This window comes from Daucus carota, chromosome 4, assembly GCF_001625215.2.
Source record: "Daucus carota subsp. sativus chromosome 4, DH1 v3.0, whole genome shotgun sequence".
Lineage (NCBI taxonomy): Eukaryota > Viridiplantae > Streptophyta > Magnoliopsida > Apiales > Apiaceae > Daucus > Daucus carota.
In genome coordinates, this window is record NC_030384.2 from 45,031,163 (window position 1) to 45,051,793 (window position 20,631).

The 20,631-nt window shown below is 33.6% G+C and overlaps 2 protein-coding genes across 2 annotated transcripts; one reads left to right on the plus strand and one right to left on the minus strand.

The window, feature by feature from the left end:
* Window positions 1-104: 104 nt before the first annotated feature.
* LOC108216597 (uncharacterized) lies at window positions 105-4,639 on the minus strand. Its single transcript, XM_017389403.2, has 6 exons — window positions 4,391-4,639; window positions 3,259-3,429; window positions 1,719-1,946; window positions 1,084-1,173; window positions 839-958; window positions 105-502 (listed from the first exon to the last, which is right to left on the minus strand). Exons 1-6 carry the CDS (start codon window positions 4,574-4,576, stop codon window positions 467-469), a joined length of 831 nt encoding a protein of 276 aa, XP_017244892.1. The 5' UTR covers window positions 4,577-4,639; the 3' UTR covers window positions 105-466.
* Window positions 4,640-6,328: 1,689 nt separating this feature from the next.
* On the plus strand, window positions 6,329-20,388 carry LOC108219105 (uncharacterized). The gene is made up of 8 exons (XM_064091778.1): window positions 6,329-6,557; window positions 7,291-7,403; window positions 9,378-9,625; window positions 10,908-11,069; window positions 11,182-11,338; window positions 11,457-11,596; window positions 11,678-11,713; window positions 19,088-20,388. Exons 2-8 carry the CDS (start codon window positions 7,325-7,327, stop codon window positions 19,904-19,906), a joined length of 1,641 nt encoding a protein of 546 aa, XP_063947848.1. The 5' UTR covers window positions 6,329-6,557; window positions 7,291-7,324; the 3' UTR covers window positions 19,907-20,388.
* Window positions 20,389-20,631: the final 243 nt, after the last annotated feature.

Here is a 20,631-nt window from a genome sequence, read left to right on the forward strand (position 1 = left end):
CTCTATACTTGCACGCCACAACTAGAGCCAAAAGCAACATATACAGGTGATTTGTAAGGTCACAGATAAGGGCTCAGGAACTGGCCTTTTCATCAGGCGGTTCCTGAATCATCAACCTAGTGAATAAATTCTTGAATAAGCATCAAATCGCTTCTACCAAGTCACGATGATAAAAATAAAATGTTCATTCTTTTCCAGATGATGTAAGACGTAGAAATCTTTGGTATTGTTCACCATAAACATAGAGATTAAAAAAAATTGAAAAGATGACTTTCGACCTCGAAAATCCAAAAGGCCAGCAGAAACTTTGCCACCCTATATTTCTTGCTTCACTAGTGTTGTTGCATATTCAGATTCATCTGATACTAATGCTAGGATACATAACTAGCAAAGGAAATTAAAATATTTTGGAGCCACTGATTTTTTCTGTTCATATACATGGTTAAAGAAAAAACAGTTGCTGCTTCTACTTCTTTGACACAGTCCCCGAGGAAGATCCGACCTGATGCAAAACAGGAAGAATGTGTGAACACATATAGATAGCGATTATTTTATTTTTGCTAAATAGTCAGCGATGTTTTTGCTTAATTTATATCAATAACTGTCAACTAATGACTACCAAGATAATTAAAGAAAGTATTACATCCAAATTGTGGTTGTAATTTTTTTTTTTTAATGAACCGAATCAAACTTACTAAGCATATCCAGCTCGTGGAGCAAGGTCTATAAAAAATAATAATTAAAGCATAGATCTATAGCTGAAACCTCAGACTTATAACAAAAAAAAAAAAAAGAAAAAACTTAATAGATGTGTATACTGCATGGAAGAAGTCCTTACATGGGTTGAAAATTGCTCATTAATCTGGGTCATAGATTTCAACATCGAATCAACTGTCTCTCTAGTAAGCTGAAACTTTACTTCAGACTCTCTCAGGGGTGATTGGGTATAGTCTTGCAACTGCAAGAGAGAAGAAAGAACAAAAACAGATTGCAAAGATTCTCATAAAAGAAGAAAGCAAGTTATAATTATGCGAATGAGATTGGCCTTGATTAAAGTATATTAAGTCATCTCAATTCTGGTACCTTAAGATTAATAACTGCCACTTTATTTCTTCGTGCTTTGCTCTGATTATCCACAGTCCAAGTCATTGACTTTAGTCTAGGTGGAGTTCCCTAATGTGCAAAATGATATTATTAAAAAGCTGCAGAAGCGACAGACGCTTAATTTACAATACACCTAGTATATTTGGACACATCATGCCACATTTTTCTCCTGATATTTCAAATTTTGAACTTAAGTGGCACGGTGCAAGCAACATAAACCAAAAGCTCTAACAATTGAGCAATGATGCACGACTAAGTCAACATCAACAAGCCCTGCACTTTTGTTGTGCAAAAGTACACATACCAGTTAACATATAGGATTTGCTTGAAGTTTACTAATCAGTCAACATTTATGCTAATTGACTGCAGCACACACAAAAACGACAATACAAGGTAGGCAGAAAAAATAAGGTCCATTTAGGTACCCCATGCCAAAAAGTTCATGTGAAACAGCCAGAAACTATAACAGGTTAAGCCCACAGGGAAGGACATTGAGGGCGTTACCATTTACACAAACCTAATTATGATGAAGTAAAAAACACAAAGTAGAACATAAGGTAGCAAGAAATTGCATTCAATAAAATAAAAACTAAGGCAAATGTGCTGCTACATACCAGATTATCAGTACCAGCACCTTGTTCAGGAGGCATGGAAGCCAAAGGCGACAGATTAATATCAGTTATAACTGGAACAGAAGCCCCAATATTGTTGCAACTATCATTACCAGCAAGAAGATTGAGAGGCCTAGGAGAGGCAACATATTCTGAAGTACGAAAACAAGTTGAAGGCTGTGGCATGCCAGCAATGGTGTGGGAAGGAAATTTGGTCCTCGGGGATTGAGTCTGGCGAAGTTGCATATGAACATATAAAAGAGGTAAATAAGCAATTAGGAAGATATAATTAGAAGTAGGCAATATCATTGAGTAACATACTGATCTGCTTGGTAACATTAATTAGCCAAAGACATATCTGATCTGCGTTTTTAAATGTATCTAACTAGCAAGCATGAAAAGGCAACCCACTGGAACTGCCTCGATTTATTTACAAATTACAACACGTCTGAATTGCCCAAACCACGCACTTTATACAGAAATTGCAAAAAAAAAAAATATAATGTTTTCCAAACTTGTTACATATTTGAAAAAAATAAGTTCGATTATTAACAAGCAAAGCAAGAACTTTCATATAAAAATGCAAATAGAAGAACCAGATGCTCTCTAAGAGCATCTCCATGAGACTCTTAGTTCACTCTTTGAATATATTACAAATAATAGGTCTTAGTAATTTAGTGTGTGTTCATCTTCAACAATACTCCTTATATGGTTGGAATTAGATATATGTTTACGAATAAATAACTTCTTCCGGTAATATCGGCGTGAAAACTAAATGCAGGGAAGATTTCTCCATTAGGCTCAAATATAGTATCAGTCGAGGTACTCCATGTTTAAGTTGTCATTGTATGGTGAGGATCAGATTTTAGTGAATGCTTAATTTGTGAAGATTTCTCACTAATTTTCATAATTTTTTTCATGATAGTATAGGACATATTTTCGAGAATTTATTCTGGAAAAATATTATCAAAATTAAATTATATTCAGGTAAACAAACAAAGACCAAAACTTCATACGGAAAAGAATTGGTATTAAGGGGGCACTTGGATCATCCACGAGAATGGAAAACGGGAATGGGAATGAGAATGAATGATATGGGAATAGGAATAGTATGAAATTCCAAGGTGTAGTTAGGGAATAATTTACCCATCTAATGAGGTTCCCATTCCAAACAACTAAACTCCTAATCCAAACACAATCACATGGGATAAAGGTTCCGATTCTTGTTAACTACGATCATTAACCATAAACCAAAAATCCCCTAAAATCAAAGTTGACTTTGATTTCTTTATTTACCTTGGAGATAAGTGGGTTTGGTCTTGAAAATCGACCCAATTGTCAAGAAGCATGGGGTATCCAAATTTAAGCATGTCAAACATTCTTCTCTTTTTCCTATAGTGGTTAGAACAAAATCGATGTTACATTCTCGGAACAAAAAACTAAGGTGTACCGTCATGCATATAGTTTCCAGTATAAGATACTTGAGGAAGTGCTTATGGTTCCAATTTTTGCACCATGTGTGAATGTAATTTAAAATCCTTGCCTGGGTTACCGATAGATCCTCTTTCCATTGGTTTTGACATCTCTGAAATATTACAACAAGAGACCTCTGCAAATCAAGTGGCAGATCAGGAGGAAACAGCTTTGAGATGTCATTTATAACGAAGTTCTCCTGCGCACATTTCCTGATAAGTGAGCGAAGGCATGCCAAAACCTATTGTCAAATAAATTAGTGTAGCTCCGTTAGAAGTTGACACAAAAACTTAAGAAATTCAAGATGAAAAATAAACACCTTGCAACTGAAAAACTGGAAAAAAAAAGGCACTCGGACCTTGTTAAATGTGGCACATAGATAAATACTGTAACCAAAAAAAATAGTTAACTCAAAGCTTCGGACTTACAAGTAAAGACACTCTTGACTTATCTCAAAATTCAATCTTATAAGTTAGAATCAGCTTATTTGTACTGTTTGTTTAATACACTTCTAAGTTAAAATCTGACTTATAAGTTGGAATATCAGAAGTTAAATACCCTAGCTTCTTTCACTGAATTATTTTGATTTTTGATATTTGACATTGGAAGAATGTATATAATCACTTTAAAAGATAATTTATAATATTTTATTATTATATTTAATTAAACTATAGCTTGTAAATTACCAAAAACCTTATCCAAACTGATAAACTAAATGTTATTTTTTACTTATAACTAACTTCTTACTTGCTAGTAATAAGCAACTTCTTTTAAACTAAGCCAAACGACCCCTTAATATACACTTGTTATCATTTTATTTAGTTTCTGTTTGGCATTGCTGTTGCAGACAGCAACAACAGCTTTTTGCTGAAAAGCAGGTAAAATGCTGTTTGGTAAATCTAAAAACAGTTTTTTTAGATTTACCCACGACACCCACGGGCCAGTACTCAACAAAATATATTACACTTAAACACATTACAATTACTGTATTTTGGTGTATTTAAAGTGATCCTGACAGTATAGTACTTCATGGGTACTTGTCAATTGTTTATTGCCAGAGTCATAACACAAAACACCTGTCATCACCTAGCCTTTCGCTTGCAGTAAATTTCCCCGTTGTAAATAATAATTTGCAAATGTTTATCAAGTTGTAAATAACGAGATAAGTATAAGCAGGGAGGGGGTGTAGTTGATGTGCTTACCGGGCTGAGTGCGGAGAGATTGGGGAGAGTGAGGAGAGACTGAAAGTGTGATTTCTGGGCGGGAGAGAGACCCGTTTTGCGAGTGCTCCAGAGGGTTTTGACCAATTCTTCTAGTTGGGTTTGGGATTCGATTAAGGGTGTTAGTTTGTGAAGGTGCTGGTATAGCTGCTCCTTTTCTTCCTCCATTGTTTATTGTGTATAAACGAGAGAGATGGAGGGGGAGAGAGACACGGTGGGGGGTTACCTGCAACACGGAGTTGTTTTTATGATATACGAATTTAAACATTGCTGACCTAATTTTTTATATATTTTATTAAAGTTGTTATTTGTCAAATATCTAAAATCTTATAAATTTCTAATTATTTATATAAGCTGGTTTACTATATCAGTCTTGCAAAATATAGGATTTTGCTCGTAAAAAATGAATGTTTTGACTAGAAATACGCTTGCAGGATCAAATATTAGTTAAAATGAAAATAGCTAACTTTTATAACTATAAGTTGATAATTATTGTGAATGAGATTTTTAACTCTTCCACGCTGACATTGAAAAAAAACTTATGCCTAGTATTAGTTGTGGGGTTATGACATAATAAAATATCATTGAAGACATAGTTCAAGATAGGGATGTTGTATCTCATTGCGATAAAGAGTTAATTTTATAAATATGTAATCATATGATATGATAATATGCAACAAATGTTATATGAAGTCGTACAAAGGTACGAAATGAACATAAACATAGACATTCCAGTTTTAATAAGAATATCATGAATTTGAATGGACGAGTTTATAACATGCAAATCTCAATCTTGAAGACTTTGATTTCATTCAAAAATATAAGTATTGTGAATTGCACCAATATACAGTCACTCCACGATATATTGTGAACATCAGAGTTACCTTACATTTGGATTCAGTATGTTTTGAATTTTATGAAAGTCGAAAGACTTTTCTCGGTCATATAAATTTGTACATGAGTTCCAAACCAATTGTGTGGGATCTCGTGACACCCACATCGTTACATCGTCATAAAAAAAACATTTTATTATAATAATTTAACAACTGATATAAGTTAGATTACTAACTCTTTTCGTATGCAGTAAGTTGTTGAATCACAATTGTGAATCTGATATTGCATGATTCTAAAGCAGATCTTATCGAAGAGGAATTTTATCCAAATAAGAATCGTCTAAAATTTTAATATTTCAAATAGAGAATAATCATACAAAAAATGTCAATTGAAATTTTCTTTCATCTTATGCAATTAAGATATGTTTTAAATTTTCTTCGAATTTTATAGATTCAGGAAACCTTTCAATATAAACTAAGTGACAGAATTGACTCTTAAAGACTATCGAAATATATAAAAAAATAATTTTCTAGTCCTACAATCGTAATCATATCAAGTTTGAAATCAGCAAGATTTATAACATATTTTTAAAAGTAAAAAAGAAATAATCAAATTATCTATTCATTTTGTTTAAAACCCTTAAACTTGTTTTTTAATTCAATTGGTATTCTGATAAAATAAATCGACACATTATATTGAAATTTCTCCGCAGGAAAAATATTACCATCATATAATAATTTTTAAAATATAGTAAAAATAAATTTAGATATTATCATTTGTTTACAAAATATAGAATTGTTTAAAAAATATTTAAATTTAATAAAAATAATATTTTTAAATAAAATCAACAGAACACTACAAATATAATTTTAAAATTTATAACAAAAAATCTCTTTAATAACACGTTTTGTTGTTTAACAAATAACACCCGGATCAAATATAATCTAAAACTAATAAAAAATTATTTTCTGAATAGAACAAAAAATTATTTTTCTTTGATTCTAAAATGTTTTTTTTTATAAATATTGTCAGAGATGATTGAATGAATTAAATAAAACAACATATTTTTTATATTTCTCTAAAATTATTTATCTCGGGCGCAACCCGTTCAGCCAAGCCGCTAAACGAGGGGGCAAATACTCTATTTGGTAATCACACACAGATTCTAGGGTTTGCTCTATCTCCAATCACACACACTCGCACGGCGACGCAACGCTACGACACTCCAATAGATTTCCGGGTCGGGTACCACCACCCCTCTCTGTTTCAAACGGAGCAATCTTCAAGTAATTGCAATTCAATTCACTAATTTCAGGTACTTTTTAATTTTCATTTCACCTGACAATCTCTAATTTCTTTGTCTACACTCTGTATTTTCGATTACATTTTCTACGGCACATATTTGTTTATCGCAAGTAGATGTTAATTGAATCGATATATATATATATGAAGTTGCTGGTTATGCACGTGTTAATTTGGTACACTGAGATTGTTTTTACTTGTTTTTTTGTCAGTGAAGTTCAAAATTTTCATTTAGTTTCGGGGTGTGTTAGGGTTATGAAGATGATTAGTTTTATGGCTATTAACTGTGATATTTGTATGTGTAGAGTTAGAGATGTATCGGAGTGCTGGTAGAATATCTTAGTTAACTCTGGTGAAAATGTTTTGTTTTATTCTAGGTTTCGTATGCTAAGTATATTATATCTTGTAGATGGATGTCTCAGTAATGATACAATCTCAAGAGGTATACGGGGGTCTTCAGATGTGTTTTTTAAATTACTCATTTACTCATAGGCTGTAAATTGAGAAAAGTCATAATGGGGACACGTGTGGGAGATATGCGACATAATTTTTGATGGATTTTATATTATCTGGAAGTCTATGCCGATGATGATCTTTCTTGACCTGAAAAACTTACTATATGCATTCTTTATTGTTTGCTAGTTGCATTTTTATTTTTCAAATAATTTTCAAGGTGGTAAATTTGAGAGCTTCAGTTTGCTTTTGTCAATACTAATATTTTTAAATTTCTGCTGATAAATGTGCAGGTATATCGCATGCTAGAGTTTCCAGAACTGCAAAATGAGTGACGAAGCTTTTGATGGACAGATATTGACTGAGAAATTGTCTAAGCTCAACAGTTCTCAGCAAAGTATAGAATGTATCCTTATTGGAAAATAAGTTGTCTAGAGTAATTTTTTTTTTTTTTTTTTAAAATTTACTCTTGACAAGGTTAGTAGAATTTTGGTTTATAAATATTTATATGATTTGTTTTTCTATCCTCCATTTCATTTTTGTATAGTAAATTTGACCATGCCTTTTATAAGTTAGGAACATATGAAGAATTTAGAAAGGTAAAACAAAATCTGCAAGTAAATAAATAGTATAATTTGTACATTGCTTAACTGTTCTTGCGTTTATTAAATACTCCCTCCATCCCAAATTAGATGAGTTAGTTGACTTTGGGCACGTAACTTAAGGTGCATTGACCGACTAGCTCCGAAATCTATTTTTAAAATTTTTCTTTTGTAAACAAAATTTTCATATTTGAATTTTCATTTGCAAAAATAAAAGTATAAAAATAAGTAATTTAGCTATGTGGTCAATGGACTTCAAAGTGCGTGCCCGAAGTCAACAAGCTCATCTAATTTGGGATGGAGGGAGTATATGTGTACCTTAAGGTTTATAAGTTAAAAACAACCAACTATTGTGTTCATTAACTCTTGACGTTTCCTAAATTATTTCGGATTAATGCAGATATTGTAGTAAGTACTTTGTCTGCCTTTATATACGGAAGTATAACATTATTTAAATTGGGGTTTTTATAATAAAGATATATGAGAACAATAAGTATGGAACATCTAAACCATTTAAAATGTGTTATGGATATGACGGGGAACATAAGTTAACACAAGAATGTTTATAATTGATAACAATTAGTTTAATACATTTAGTGTAGACAAAATTGTATTCATATTTCATCTATGTATTTTATATGTGGGCCTAGTTTATATTTAATAAGCCCAATTGTTCGTGGGCCTTAGGTTATTTTTTTGGGTTTCTATTACCTGATTAGTGAAAAAAAATATGGAGTATTAAATTAATCCTCTTTTTTCTTTGTTTGCATGTTGCAATCCATTTCACTATTCCTTTTCCACGACTATGAAACCCTAGGGATAGACCCAGTTTATCTTTAATATTGTTCTTCCGTGAATCTGGCTGTATTGGGGTATATGTACCTTCAAGTTTTAATATTAAACACAAAATGTGCTCAGTAACAGCAATTTATTACCATTTTTTTCTGTATTTTGGTAAAACTTGCTCGTATTATGCTAGTCAAATAATATCTATTGCTACTTTTTTATTTTAAAATTATCGCTTAAGTGAACAAGTAATAAATTGTATGATCTATAGTGTATTAAAGAATGTAGAGAAGTGAGCTGGAACATGCGTGGCTATGTTATTTATTTATAATTATAATGTATATAATCAATTATACAGATATGGTCACATATATATGGCTGCTTTCTATGGAATTTGTTGCAAAATAGCAATTTTGTATTTAAGTTTACATTCAAACTATTTTGATTATGCGAAAGTGGTTTTCATTTGAACTTTAGTATATATTAATGTTTGCAAAATCTATTTTGAATTCATATTTGAGCTAAACTTTGTTTGGTCAAGTCTGAGAAATCTGATATTCGTTTCCCCCTGAGCCCCCCCTATCCTTATGCAATTGCTGAGTGCTTTGGTTTTTCTACGAGGCATATGTCTATAACATGCAGTGTGATCGGCAAAAATTTATTTGGTGTGAAGCTCTTGATGGTTTAGAAGGGTGCAACAATGAATGTAATTTGTGATTGTCCATAATGTTTGTACAAAGGTTTAGTAAAGTGTGGTACACACTGGCTGGTGAATAAATGTTCTCTGTCCGGAGAGTTTCTGTTCATGACATTTAGTTTTCTTTTAATTTACATTTATAGTGAAACAAAATTAGTAATATTTTTATGATGTACAGTAAGTTCAGATTTCCTCCTGAAATCCGAACTTGCTCTCACTCATTTATCATTAAACACAATGTTCATTATTTCAGTATCATTATTGGAATCTTGTTTATCTTTTAACATAAACTTAGCTTTATCTCGTTGGTGCATTACTCACCGTAAGAAGGCCAAACAAATTGTTGAATCATGGGACAAACTATTTAAGTCCGCTCAGCGGGATCAGCGTGTTTCCTTTCTCTATCTGGCCAATGACATTTTACAAAATAGTAAACGGAAAGGCACTGAGTTTATGAACGAATTTTGGAAGGTGCTTCCTGCAGCTCTGAAGTATGTCTATGAAACAGGCGATGATAGTGGAAAAAAGGCAGCCTGCCGACTGGTAGTTCTCTTTTTTCATGTAAAAGTATCATTTTATCTTTTCATACAGAAAGTATACCCTAGAAAGCGAATTGTGGTTGCCAACAAGTAATTTGCTTTTGCCATTTACACATCACATGCAATTAAGTTTGATGTATAGAGGCAATTAGATTAAATGTTTAACACAAAGGGATACGCTGTTTGAAGGCCTAGTAAATAATCAACGTGTTTGACTTATCTTTACAAATGTCTGGACAATATTCTATGTCAAGACATGTCCCTTTGTCGATGATGGTCTTTATTATATTTTGAGGAGACTGTGGTCCTTTCAGTTAGCATATCTGACAGGCTAAAAAACCCTCACTTGTGGCTGAGTAAAGCTGTGGATACACCCATAACCCGCAACCCTCGAAAGAACTGAAAATACAAAGTCTATTTAATCGTGGCTAAGAACTAAAAAGATAACCCCTTGAAAACTTAGATCTTTTTATCCAGGTAGCAAGCCTGAACTTAATTCTGTCCAACACTATATTCGTAGAACTACAACCTTGTTTGAAGTTTTTGCTATTACTTATAATTTTTCAATCAAAATAGCCTAAAAGTTGCTTAATGAAGAGTGAGGTGTTAACATCAAATGAAAGAATGTCTTCACACAATGTGATTGATTCCAAGTCTGGAAGTCTTAGCTATAATATATCAAAGCTCGCAATGCAGTGGGTGCTTTATTTTGTGCTACTGAATTTGAACTCACATGAATGAATTATTTTTGCTCGTTATTCCTCAAGTCTTGAGCTGTATCATTTATGTTTTAATGGATTGCGGTCACGTAGGCTGTGAACTTTTTATAGAAAGAATCATCCTACACAAGCAAAATAAGTAGAATGGTAAGACTATAATTGCCATTGAACCTAAAAGTAGATGCATAAAGGTTTTCCCTTTGACACAAATTTGTAACTAGATGCATAAAGGTTTTCAGCTAAATTTGCATCCCTTTTCATTCTTTTGGCGCCGCGTTGTAGGATACAAGGACTTCTATTCCTTTTCTCTGTGTTGTGCAATACTGCAATTACTTGTTTAATTTACTTGTGGCCCTCTTCTAAAAATTTTATGATGAGATACTACCCTTATGTTATATAAAGCAATGATGTTTTAAATAAGAGAACGGCAGTAAGACGGGAACTGAGGCAGTCTTTTTTGTACTTAATTTTCCCTATTTAAGGGTATCTCTATCACTTATATTCTGTGTTTCCTCTAATGACTTTTGGTTAGTCCAAATAATAATCTTTTGTTCAATTACCCATTAGGTTAACATCTGGGAAGAGCGCAAGGTTTTTGGGTCTCGGGGACAGAACTTGAAAGATGAAATGCTGGGTAAAAATCCTCCTCCTGTTCCTGCGCTTCCCAGCAATGGAAAGAGTTCAAATCCTATTAAGATAGTAAAGAGGGATGCTCATTCATTAAGAATTGTAAGTAATAAATATACCAGTTATAACAGGCTTGTTGGCATCTGGGTATGCTCAATATATGTATGTTATTTGGCCTGAGATTTCTTGTTTGTCCGTGGTTATACCGATCCAGAAATTAGCTGTTGGTGCTCTGCCTGAAAAAATAGTAACATCATATCATTCGGTACATGATCAAAATGTTGATGAAGAAGCTGCTTTTAACAAGTTTAAAAGTGTAATTCTCCGTGGTGGGGAAATCGAAAGAAATGTAGAAGAGATGTCAGCTCATGGTATACTCTATTTTTTTCTGTATTTATATTTGTAGTTGGTTCTAAAAAAGCAGGATTTGCATTTTAAACTTTCTGAAGATGCAGTTTGAAGGTACTAAAGTTCTCTTGCCAATTTTAGGAAGTGTTCAAGGTTCTCATTTGGCAGAAGATATTCAGGAGCAGGAAAGTGTACTCCAGCAGTGTATCAATCAACTGGAAAGTAATGAAGAAACAAGGACTGCCTTGGTTTCCCTGCTTAAAGATGCACTTCAAAATCAAGTACTATATTCCTCTTTGAAAGCGAGCTCATGTTTTAATCGGGTTTGTAGTAGTTCAGTTTACTGACCTTTTTATTTACAGGAGCCAGCTCTGGAACGTATACGCACCCAGTTGCAGGTCTCTCTCTCTCTCTCTCTCTCTCTCTCTCTCTCTCTCTCTCTCTCTCTCTCTCTCTCTCCCTCTCTCCCCCCCACCCATGTATCATTAGCTGTTCAAATGTCTTTGATGGTGTTTGTCGTGGTATGTTTATCAAATATTTAGGTATGGTGAATGTGTTATTATAGAAATCTATAGGAGTTATGTTGTAGATAATGGTCTGTGTTGTTGGCCCTTATCTATTATATTTATACTAGTAATTTTGCCTGCTACGCATGGGCGTTAATTTCAAAAATTTTTATGTCTCATTTTAAATAAAAAATTATGTGAATAAAATTGATACAAATTATTTCGTCAAAACATCATTTTTTTGATTTATATGCAACAGTTGTTGTATATTGCTTGTTATTATTGCTTTTAGAAATTGTTTCTTTGTGGTGATGCACTAATTGGCTTTGCATTATAAAGGTAGATAAAGTACATGAAATTTTAAATAAACTTCACGTGAGTTTGTCAGGATTGCAGTTGGGCTATTAATGAAAGTTGGTGTGCGGTGATATCATTAAAAATATAAAAGATTGAGAGGATGCTACTATTTACCAATTGCCCATTTCTTGTTTTACTCCATAGTTACAAGTATGCCATTAAAATACCCTGTTCTTGGGTAAGTTCCCGAAGTACTGCAGTACGCACTTAATGGCATTTCGCCCTCTCTCTCTCTCTCTCTCTCTCTCTCTCTCTCTCTCCATCTCTCTCTCTCCACACACACACACACACTCATACATATGTGTGTATATATATAAATTGAAGACTGCATATTATTAACATTGTACTAATTTTGTCGCTCACGCTATTTTCATTCATTTTCTAATATATATTTCTTTAATATTATCACGACTTGTATTTGTACATATTGTTTGTATCTACTTTCTAAAATTTTGACTAACTTAAAATTTTGTAATGTTTATTGTCATCATAAAACAAATCTCAAGTTGCAACGCAAAGTTAACAAAATCATTAACATCAATAATATTAAATATTAAATATTAATATGCTTTATAATCAACAATATTAATATGTAACTCTGAATTAATAATATTAAATGTTAAATTGCTACGATTATTTGTTTTTGTTAGCATAAATATAATTTTTGTAGCATAAATATAATTTTTGTAACTATATAAATGTTGTCGCATGTTGAAATACTTCCTATATCAATAGATGCATAAGAATACAAGTTTACGTCCAAAAAAATCCTGGTCTTATATTAGTGCTATGATTTGTATGATATATTGATGTCAGCTATTCAAGAAAATTAATAAATCTTATAGCTCATGTTTTGCTATTGATATCAGCATTTTCATATATCATAACGCGCATTTATAGATTTTGAGTGTCATATATACCATTTTTCTTTTTATTTACAGTTATTTAAAATTAACAAGGTATATATGACTAATTTATAATAATGGGTATACGTTAATTATGTTTGATAAGAAATACAATATAAAATGTAAAATGCAGGCCTAAATGCTAGTTTGGCAAATATAGGCCTAAATGTTTGTTTTCGTAGTTACCATACCAATTGGAAATATAATCATTTTCACACATAATATATGTGATGATCCAGTAGGTAGCAGATGTACATGAACATACTAAGAAGCATGAATTCTAGGTACGGTTGCTTTCTGTGAATCAATCATGTAGTGCATCTGATAGTTGATGTGATGATATAGATGGTGTGAACTGCTGAGGTATTTAAAGGGCCTTCATTTATTGCTTCTAGGTTTTTTTCTAGTATTCTTGACTAGATGTGTGTATTTCAGATCCCCAATTGATCGGTGTGTATTCTTATCTATTTAATGTCATTATTAAGCCTCAGGCTGCTCTTCTTTCCTATGTCTATTACCGATTGCTCTTTGAAGAGGTTGTACCTATGTTTAAGGCAGACTTTAAATTTGAGTGATTATGTGATTTACATATATTATTTTAAACCTATATAGTGTAGGGTTCAAATGAGAACTAGTTTACCGGAGAAATAGTAGAAATAGTACGAATAGTATGTAATGGGTAAAACATGTCAGGAGTAGTATGTTTTGGATAATAACATGTATATCATAAAATTCACCATTTTTTCCCAAATGGAAAATGTGTAGATCATAGAAGTGAGAGCACAAGTCAATAAGGAAACTACCGTGGCTTGAGACCTCGGGCCTCTTTTTGTTTTTGTTCTAATAAGATTAGATTGGTTAGCTCATTTTCATTACTCTTTATAGTACCACTAATTGCTCTCTTCTCTTCTGTTCTATGTTATTTCTTTTCTATTTAAAAGAAATTACTTCTTCACCCCTTTTTTTCCTAATGGAAAATATGTTGATCATAGAAGTGAGAGCACAAGTCATTAAGAAAACTACCGTGGCTTGAGACCTCGGGCCTCTTTTGTTTTTGTTCTAATAAGATTAGATCGGTTAAGCTCGTTTTCATTCCTCTTTATAGTATCACTAATTACTCTCTACTATACTATATTTCTTTTCTATCTATAAGAAGATACTTGAACCTCAAACACCTTGTAAAACTTGTTTTATTGGGTTCACTCATTATAGTAAAAAGTTGTGTCATTGTGTCCTGATAACTTATACCTAAATATACCTGTGTCGGATTTATGAATTTATCAAAAGGGGAGGCTGCTATTGTTCCTTTATCAAATACTTAGAGTTTGTCTTTTGATAAATGCAAATTGTATTTATATGTCTTGTTGATGATTTATTTTTATAAATGATATGATAAGATATATAAATATAACTATAACATACTATATGTGTATGTATGTACAATTGTACATACGTACGTATGTATTTTTATATGTATGTATGTGTAATTTAGTTTTAAAGCGGTTCGGGGTTAAGGGCAAACCGAAACCAACCCATATGCGGTTTTTTTAAAAAGGCCAATAATTGTGAACTGCAGCTCGGTTTCGGTTCAAATTGGATCAAAACCTGTTTGGATCTTGCAGATTGTGTGGTTCAGCGTAGATAGTGATCACTGCAGCCCGCGTCATCAAGGTTTCTTAGTTTGACGTCCCTGTGTATTGACACCATGATTTTACGGACCTTCATATGGCAAGTTGCTTGTAAGCCTACTTGCCAGACGCTAGCTGTGTTCCGTCTTCCATGTGTCTAAATATAAAAAACTGATAAGAGCATCTCGTTCCATCATCCGCCTTGCTTCCAATTTAGTTAAATCCTCAGTTATATCTGGATGTTGAACTTGAGAAAGTTTTGGGTGTTCGACGAGTGTAAGAAGGCAATTCATGAGCAGTTAAAATACTTATCAAGCTGAAAAAATTGCCATAATTAGAAGCTACCTCGGAAGATATGTTTGCAATTTGTCAGCGTTTCCCAGCCTTCCACCTTGAGGAGAATGTGGGTCTTGAGATGCTAGGTAATATGATACATCCGGCCATGGACAATACAGTAATGTTTATACTAGGCGTAAACCCAGGATGCCTAGGAAACCCAGGATGGTCACTATTAGAGTTAGGGCGAATGAGTCATTGAAGAAGTGGGGAGGTTTGTTTAATAAATTGAAAGTGGAGGATGCTTTCGTTTCTTTATCGAATTACTCCTTCCGCCCTGTTGAATTGTTTAAGTTTGGGACAGAGGGTTCGGCACGCATTCGAAGGCCCTTATAAAATATAGTTTCATAAATTATTTTAATTTTTTTTCTTATGAATGAAATTTAGTGTTCAAATTTTTATTCTGGAAATAAATTTTTTAAAAATAAGTTATTGAACTATATTTTATGGAAGCCTTAAAATGCGTGTCAAGTAATGCAAAAAAAAAAGTACAAAAATGAGTGAGACGGAGGGAGTAAAATGTAATATCGATTTTTTATGTAGTCTTTGCTCTTAGATTTGGGAGAGACTCTCGTACGTCAGATTAACAGTAAATTCCTTTTATCAGTATTATTTATAAATTATAATTCATATCAATTCAAGTGTTTAATAGTTTGTGCTATTGAATTTGGAAACCAAACCAAACCAAAACCAACATACCCGGTATATCCTCCGCTTGGAGCAGGGTCTGGGTAGGTTAAAATTTACGCAGATGATGCCCCTATTTTGAAAGAGTAAAGAGACTGTTTCCGTGAAGACCCTCGGCTTAGTTTAAGATAATGTATTGTGTGATTTATATATAAATGGTACCTTAGCCGATGATTTTCTATACATGAGACTCACCTTTGTCACAAAATCCTCCGTCATTGAATGATCTGAGCTTTTTCTTCAAACTACAGTGCCATAACCCTCAAAACTGGAGCTAATAAATGCCATGAAATTCTTCAAAATATTGACCCATTGTAAACCATGAGACCTGAGCCATGAGTTTCTTCAGATGAACTAACCCTTTGTAGACCACTAGGTTGAGCCTCAACCACTCTAATATGCCGTCTCCAATCCTTCTTATCTGTAACCATTCAACACTGCTTGCCATTGTCGATAAACCATATCTATGTACAATTTATCCAATTGTACAACAATCTTATCACATGTGGGCATATACGCAGATATGGCCATGTTTTTATACACGAGTTGTGCAATAGAGTATGCTACAAAATTATTGCTATTCCTACCCTGAATAAGATAGAGATTGATTGCTAGTGAATCTGGGTTATCAATTAAAAATTCTATCACAAAACCGATGGTAGATATGAAGCATTTATATGTCTTTATGAAAGCATTCTAGAAAAATAAAGTAAATTTGATTAGGATGTTGATTCGACATCCTCAAGCAGACTTTGTAAAATCAACATTCAAATGATCTCCACATGATAAACTTGGGCGGATGTGAGTAGATAGTTGTCTTGTAACAATCAGTGGCGGATCTGACTATGAAGTTAAGGGGGGCCAATTTTTTTGTAAAAAAAATTAAAAGAGGTCACAAAAAAATTAAGGGGGGTCAATTTCAATTTTACAATCTAAAAATATGTATAATATTAACAAACAAAAAAATTAAGGGGGGTCAGTTGCCCCCTCTTGCCCCTTCTAAGATCCGCCTCTGGTAACAATATATATAGTTGTCATATTTATTACTTCGATGACATAGTCATCATGTGATAGCTCATGTTCCTTCCTGGTATATTCATGTCTATCAATTTTTGCCAAATATTCAGACCCATATGGCGAATATAGGATACCTTAAAAATCATTAACTTATCCATCATGTTGTGAATGGGAGTAAGTAGAAAAGAAGGGATGTTATATATTTTATACTTATTTTAGTGTATAGTTGTGAATGTTCTATATGGTGAGTGACTACGCTGATGTGGATTAAAATTTTTTAGTTGTACTCCTATTTATATGTTGTTTTAGAGTTCTTGTAATGCAGGCTCAATATTGTGTACGACTTTTTGGATAAATTTTGTTCTACGATGTTAAGTAACCACCAGACTATCTGGCATCTAAAAATCTTGTGGTGTTAGAAGGATGTTTTACGAGGAACATATTATTTTAACCCCCCCTCCCTTCATACATGCAATCGAACCGGACAACAATAATCTTTACCTGACAAGCATATAATAACTAAACATATGGGGGTGGAGGGATTTGAAGCACAAACCCCTCGTGTACACCTAGCTTTGAAACCATGTTAAGTAACCAAGCCATCTAAAACCTAAAGGTGTTCAAAGGAGGCATTACCAGGATCATATTATTCAAAATAATGCTCAATCTCTCACTATTGTTACTTGGGTAGTGGATCGTTAGCTGCTTATCTTCTCAAGCTATCATTGCTTTTGTGTCACTATTACCTCCCTATTTCTTAGGTCTTGCATCACTTTATCAACAGTATAGAAGGCTCTCGAAATATTATGAGTGTATAAAAATAAGTTTTACTTTTATTATATTTGTTAGTAGTTATCATTTAGGAAAAGATTAGAAAATGTTTTAATTTAGAGTTAGTTTTTATCAAGATAGTTTGCCTAGTTTTATGTAGGTATAGGCTTTGTAATTTTTTTATTAACCAAGTTTGTCCGACATATAAAACATGTGAGTAGATGAATTATTAGTTAATGACAGTCACCGTGAAAAAACATATATGAGTGGATGTTTTTGAAAAGTTAAATTTTTCCTGGAGGAAAAAGTTTTGGAATGTTTCTGTTTATCTGTTGCAGTTTTACCCCATAGCAGAACCTGTTGTAAGCTATTTCTGCTTCAAATCAATGAATGTAACCTTTTTCTCTTTGTAAGCTTCTGAAGAGCTTGACAAAAAAATTGGAAGAATTTAATTGTCGAATAGAAAAGGCAGAATCAAAGAATTAAGACAGTTAGCACTGGCACATAATTAGAAAGAAGAATTATAGCTCAAGTAAAAGATTAGATCTTCGATGTGCTGATACCAATTACCAATACAGAGTGATAGTTCGGTTAAAATAAAAGATGGAAAAGAAATTTGCTTTTTCATTGTCAAGACCTTTATATAGAACATATACATATAAGCAGAGATATTACTGTCAAAGAGCAATTCGTCAATGTTGATTTATATTGGGTGTTGTGTATTATCTCAATAGAAACCAAACTTTTTTATGTGTTTGCGCATTGACTTGGTTTTTTTACTGCTCATCTCATGCCCAGTCTTTTATTCAACTATTAAAGTGAATATTAGTTAGTGTATTCAAAATATATGAAGCTTTTATTTTGAATCGCACTTTGCTTTGAGAGAGAATCACACTTTGCTTCGACAGAGAAGGATAAAGTGTTTAGTTGTTGGTTTGTGAATTACATTGCTATGCTTCAGTTTGCAGACGGTACTATGAACCAAGTAGATAATGATTAAATGTCACTTGTCTTGTACAAATCTTGCTAGTTAGGATGGGGCTCCATTCCCATATTCTCTACTTGTCTTTTCACTTGTCAGTATTTTCTAGTATAAGCGAATAGAATGTTATCTTGGGCTTTTGCATATCTTCAACGTTTGTGTTTTATGTGTATCCCATGGTTCTAGAATTTGAAAGCAAATACATTTCTTGTTTAAGTGCACTGCGTTGCAATTCTGGAATAGTGCAGGTTTGCTTCTTTCTTTTTTTTGGTAACGTCAAGCCTCATTTATAAAAAAAATCAAGTATCTTCTTATTTGAATAGAGTTGCTCCGGTATTTGCTTCTGTCATGTACTATAATACTTCCTGCAGTTCGTGCAGCTACATTACGTTGAGCATACACCACTTTTATGTATATCCTCACTTGATGTGATTACAAACCCTTTATACTTATTTATGTTATTGAACTCTAAAGTTGCTACAGATTGTCCCCATCTCTGAAACCTGATAACACGTTTAGTTGATTTGGTGTATCTTCATTTTTAACTTAATAAAGAATTGACATTGAGTGGGCATCTGTACAGGTAGCTCGAGGTCAGCTGGATCAAGTTGTAACTTTGAGGGGTAGAATAATGTCACCTCCTGTATTTGCTCATAGTCAACAACTTGATACGACAAAAGCTGCTGAAGAGAATTTGTCTTTGCCGCAGCTAACTAATCTTCCTCCATCAGCCCAGACTATGATGACAGCAATATCTAAAACTACTGAAGATGAAAACAAGAAGGCTGCAGCAGCTGCAGTTGTTGCAAAGCTTGCTGCTTCTACGTCCTCTGCCCAAATGCTTACCTCAGTTTTTTCTTCCCTTGTGGCTGAAGAGGCTGCTTCTATAAGCGGTGGCTTGAAATCTGCAGGATTCTCTACCGGCATGTCTCTGTTTCCTCCAGAAAAAAGGCCTAGATTGGAGAAACCGATGTCTGGTCCAGATGCCAACAATTCTGAAGCTGGCAATTCATCTTATTTTACATCTTTGCAACAGCAGCCAGCAAGTAATGTGCCAGTTACAAGTGTGCAGTCCATGTCTCAACCAGGCCATATGCAGTCGCCCTTTCCGCCTCCAGCACCTCCACCCCCTCCACCTGGACCCCTTTCTAATTCCCCAACAAATCAGTTTGTTCAACCTGCTAGCCTCATGCCTTATGGATATGGTTCTACTAGCCTACCTCCGCCTCCTCCTTTGCCTTCCCATGTTACAATGGGATTGACTAGGCCAGCACCGCCACCTCAGCTGCAACAGTCTCAAGCTCAGCAACAGAATAACAATAGTGGGTACTATCGCCCCCCTGGGATTGGATTCTATGGGCAAAACCATCAGCCAGCTCCGCCGCCTGTTCAACGACAATGAGATTACCTGAAAGTGCAGGAGATGTGACATTTGTAAATTAATAGGCATGTTTTAGACATAGGACTAAATTTGGTAGTGATAAAACTGTTCTCACCCCTGAATCTCTCATTCTCCGGAGTTTCCTCCTTCCCCCTCTTCGTAACTTGGGGGCTATTAGACGACTATAAGATGTCCTATAGTAATATGTCCAACTTAAGATGTACCATTTTGAGTGGCAGCTCTTAGCCCCACCCCCCTACATTTAGATGCCCCATCCATAAAGTCATTATTTGCCATAATACCGCATCTGTGGCAAGCAACAGACTCACCCTCCTAGGGTTCTGGTTCATAGAAAGATCTTGTTTCTTTAACGATTTTTGATCTGCAGTGGACCTTGCTTTCAGTAGGAGTCAGACTTATGCTCAACTGTGGCTAGGAAATGAAATTATCGAAAATGAATGAAATTTGCCTTTGTGGTGGATATATATTGCATTTAAACTGAAGTTTTATCTAACATATTTGTGGATGTATGCCTTATCTGAGCTACTAAAATTTTGCAATTTCTGAATTTCCTGGAAATTCTGGATGTCTTCATTATCTCCTGTCTTTTCCCTGAATCTTTTTCCTAGTTACAATTTTTTTTTTAAAGAATAGTTTAATATTATTTTCCAATCAAGGAAAGTAGTATACAATATGATTAGTGTATATATAGTAATTTCAAGTGACTACTTTTAATTTGAAAAGGA

Bases quoted from the DNA above. Each gene is read 5' to 3' on its own strand.
- LOC108216597 (XM_017389403.2), bottom strand. From the start codon at position 4,576: ATGGAGGAAGAAAAGGAGCAGCTATACCAGCACCTTCACAAACTAACA. The intron at 1,947-3,258 runs GCAAGGATTTTA...CAACTTCGCCAG, and splicing joins AGGATCTATCGGTAACCCAG to ACTCAATCCCCGAGGACCAA. The intron at 503-838 runs GTAAGGACTTCT...GTTTTGCATCAG, and splicing joins ATGAGCAATTTTCAACCCAT to GTCGGATCTTCCTCGGGGAC.
- LOC108219105 (XM_064091778.1), top strand. From the start codon at position 7,325: ATGAGTGACGAAGCTTTTGATGGACAGATATTGACTGAGAAATTGTCT. The intron at 7,404-9,377 runs GTATCCTTATTG...ACATAAACTTAG, and splicing joins TTCTCAGCAAAGTATAGAAT to CTTTATCTCGTTGGTGCATT. The intron at 11,597-11,677 runs GTACTATATTCC...TTTTATTTACAG, and splicing joins AAGATGCACTTCAAAATCAA to GAGCCAGCTCTGGAACGTAT.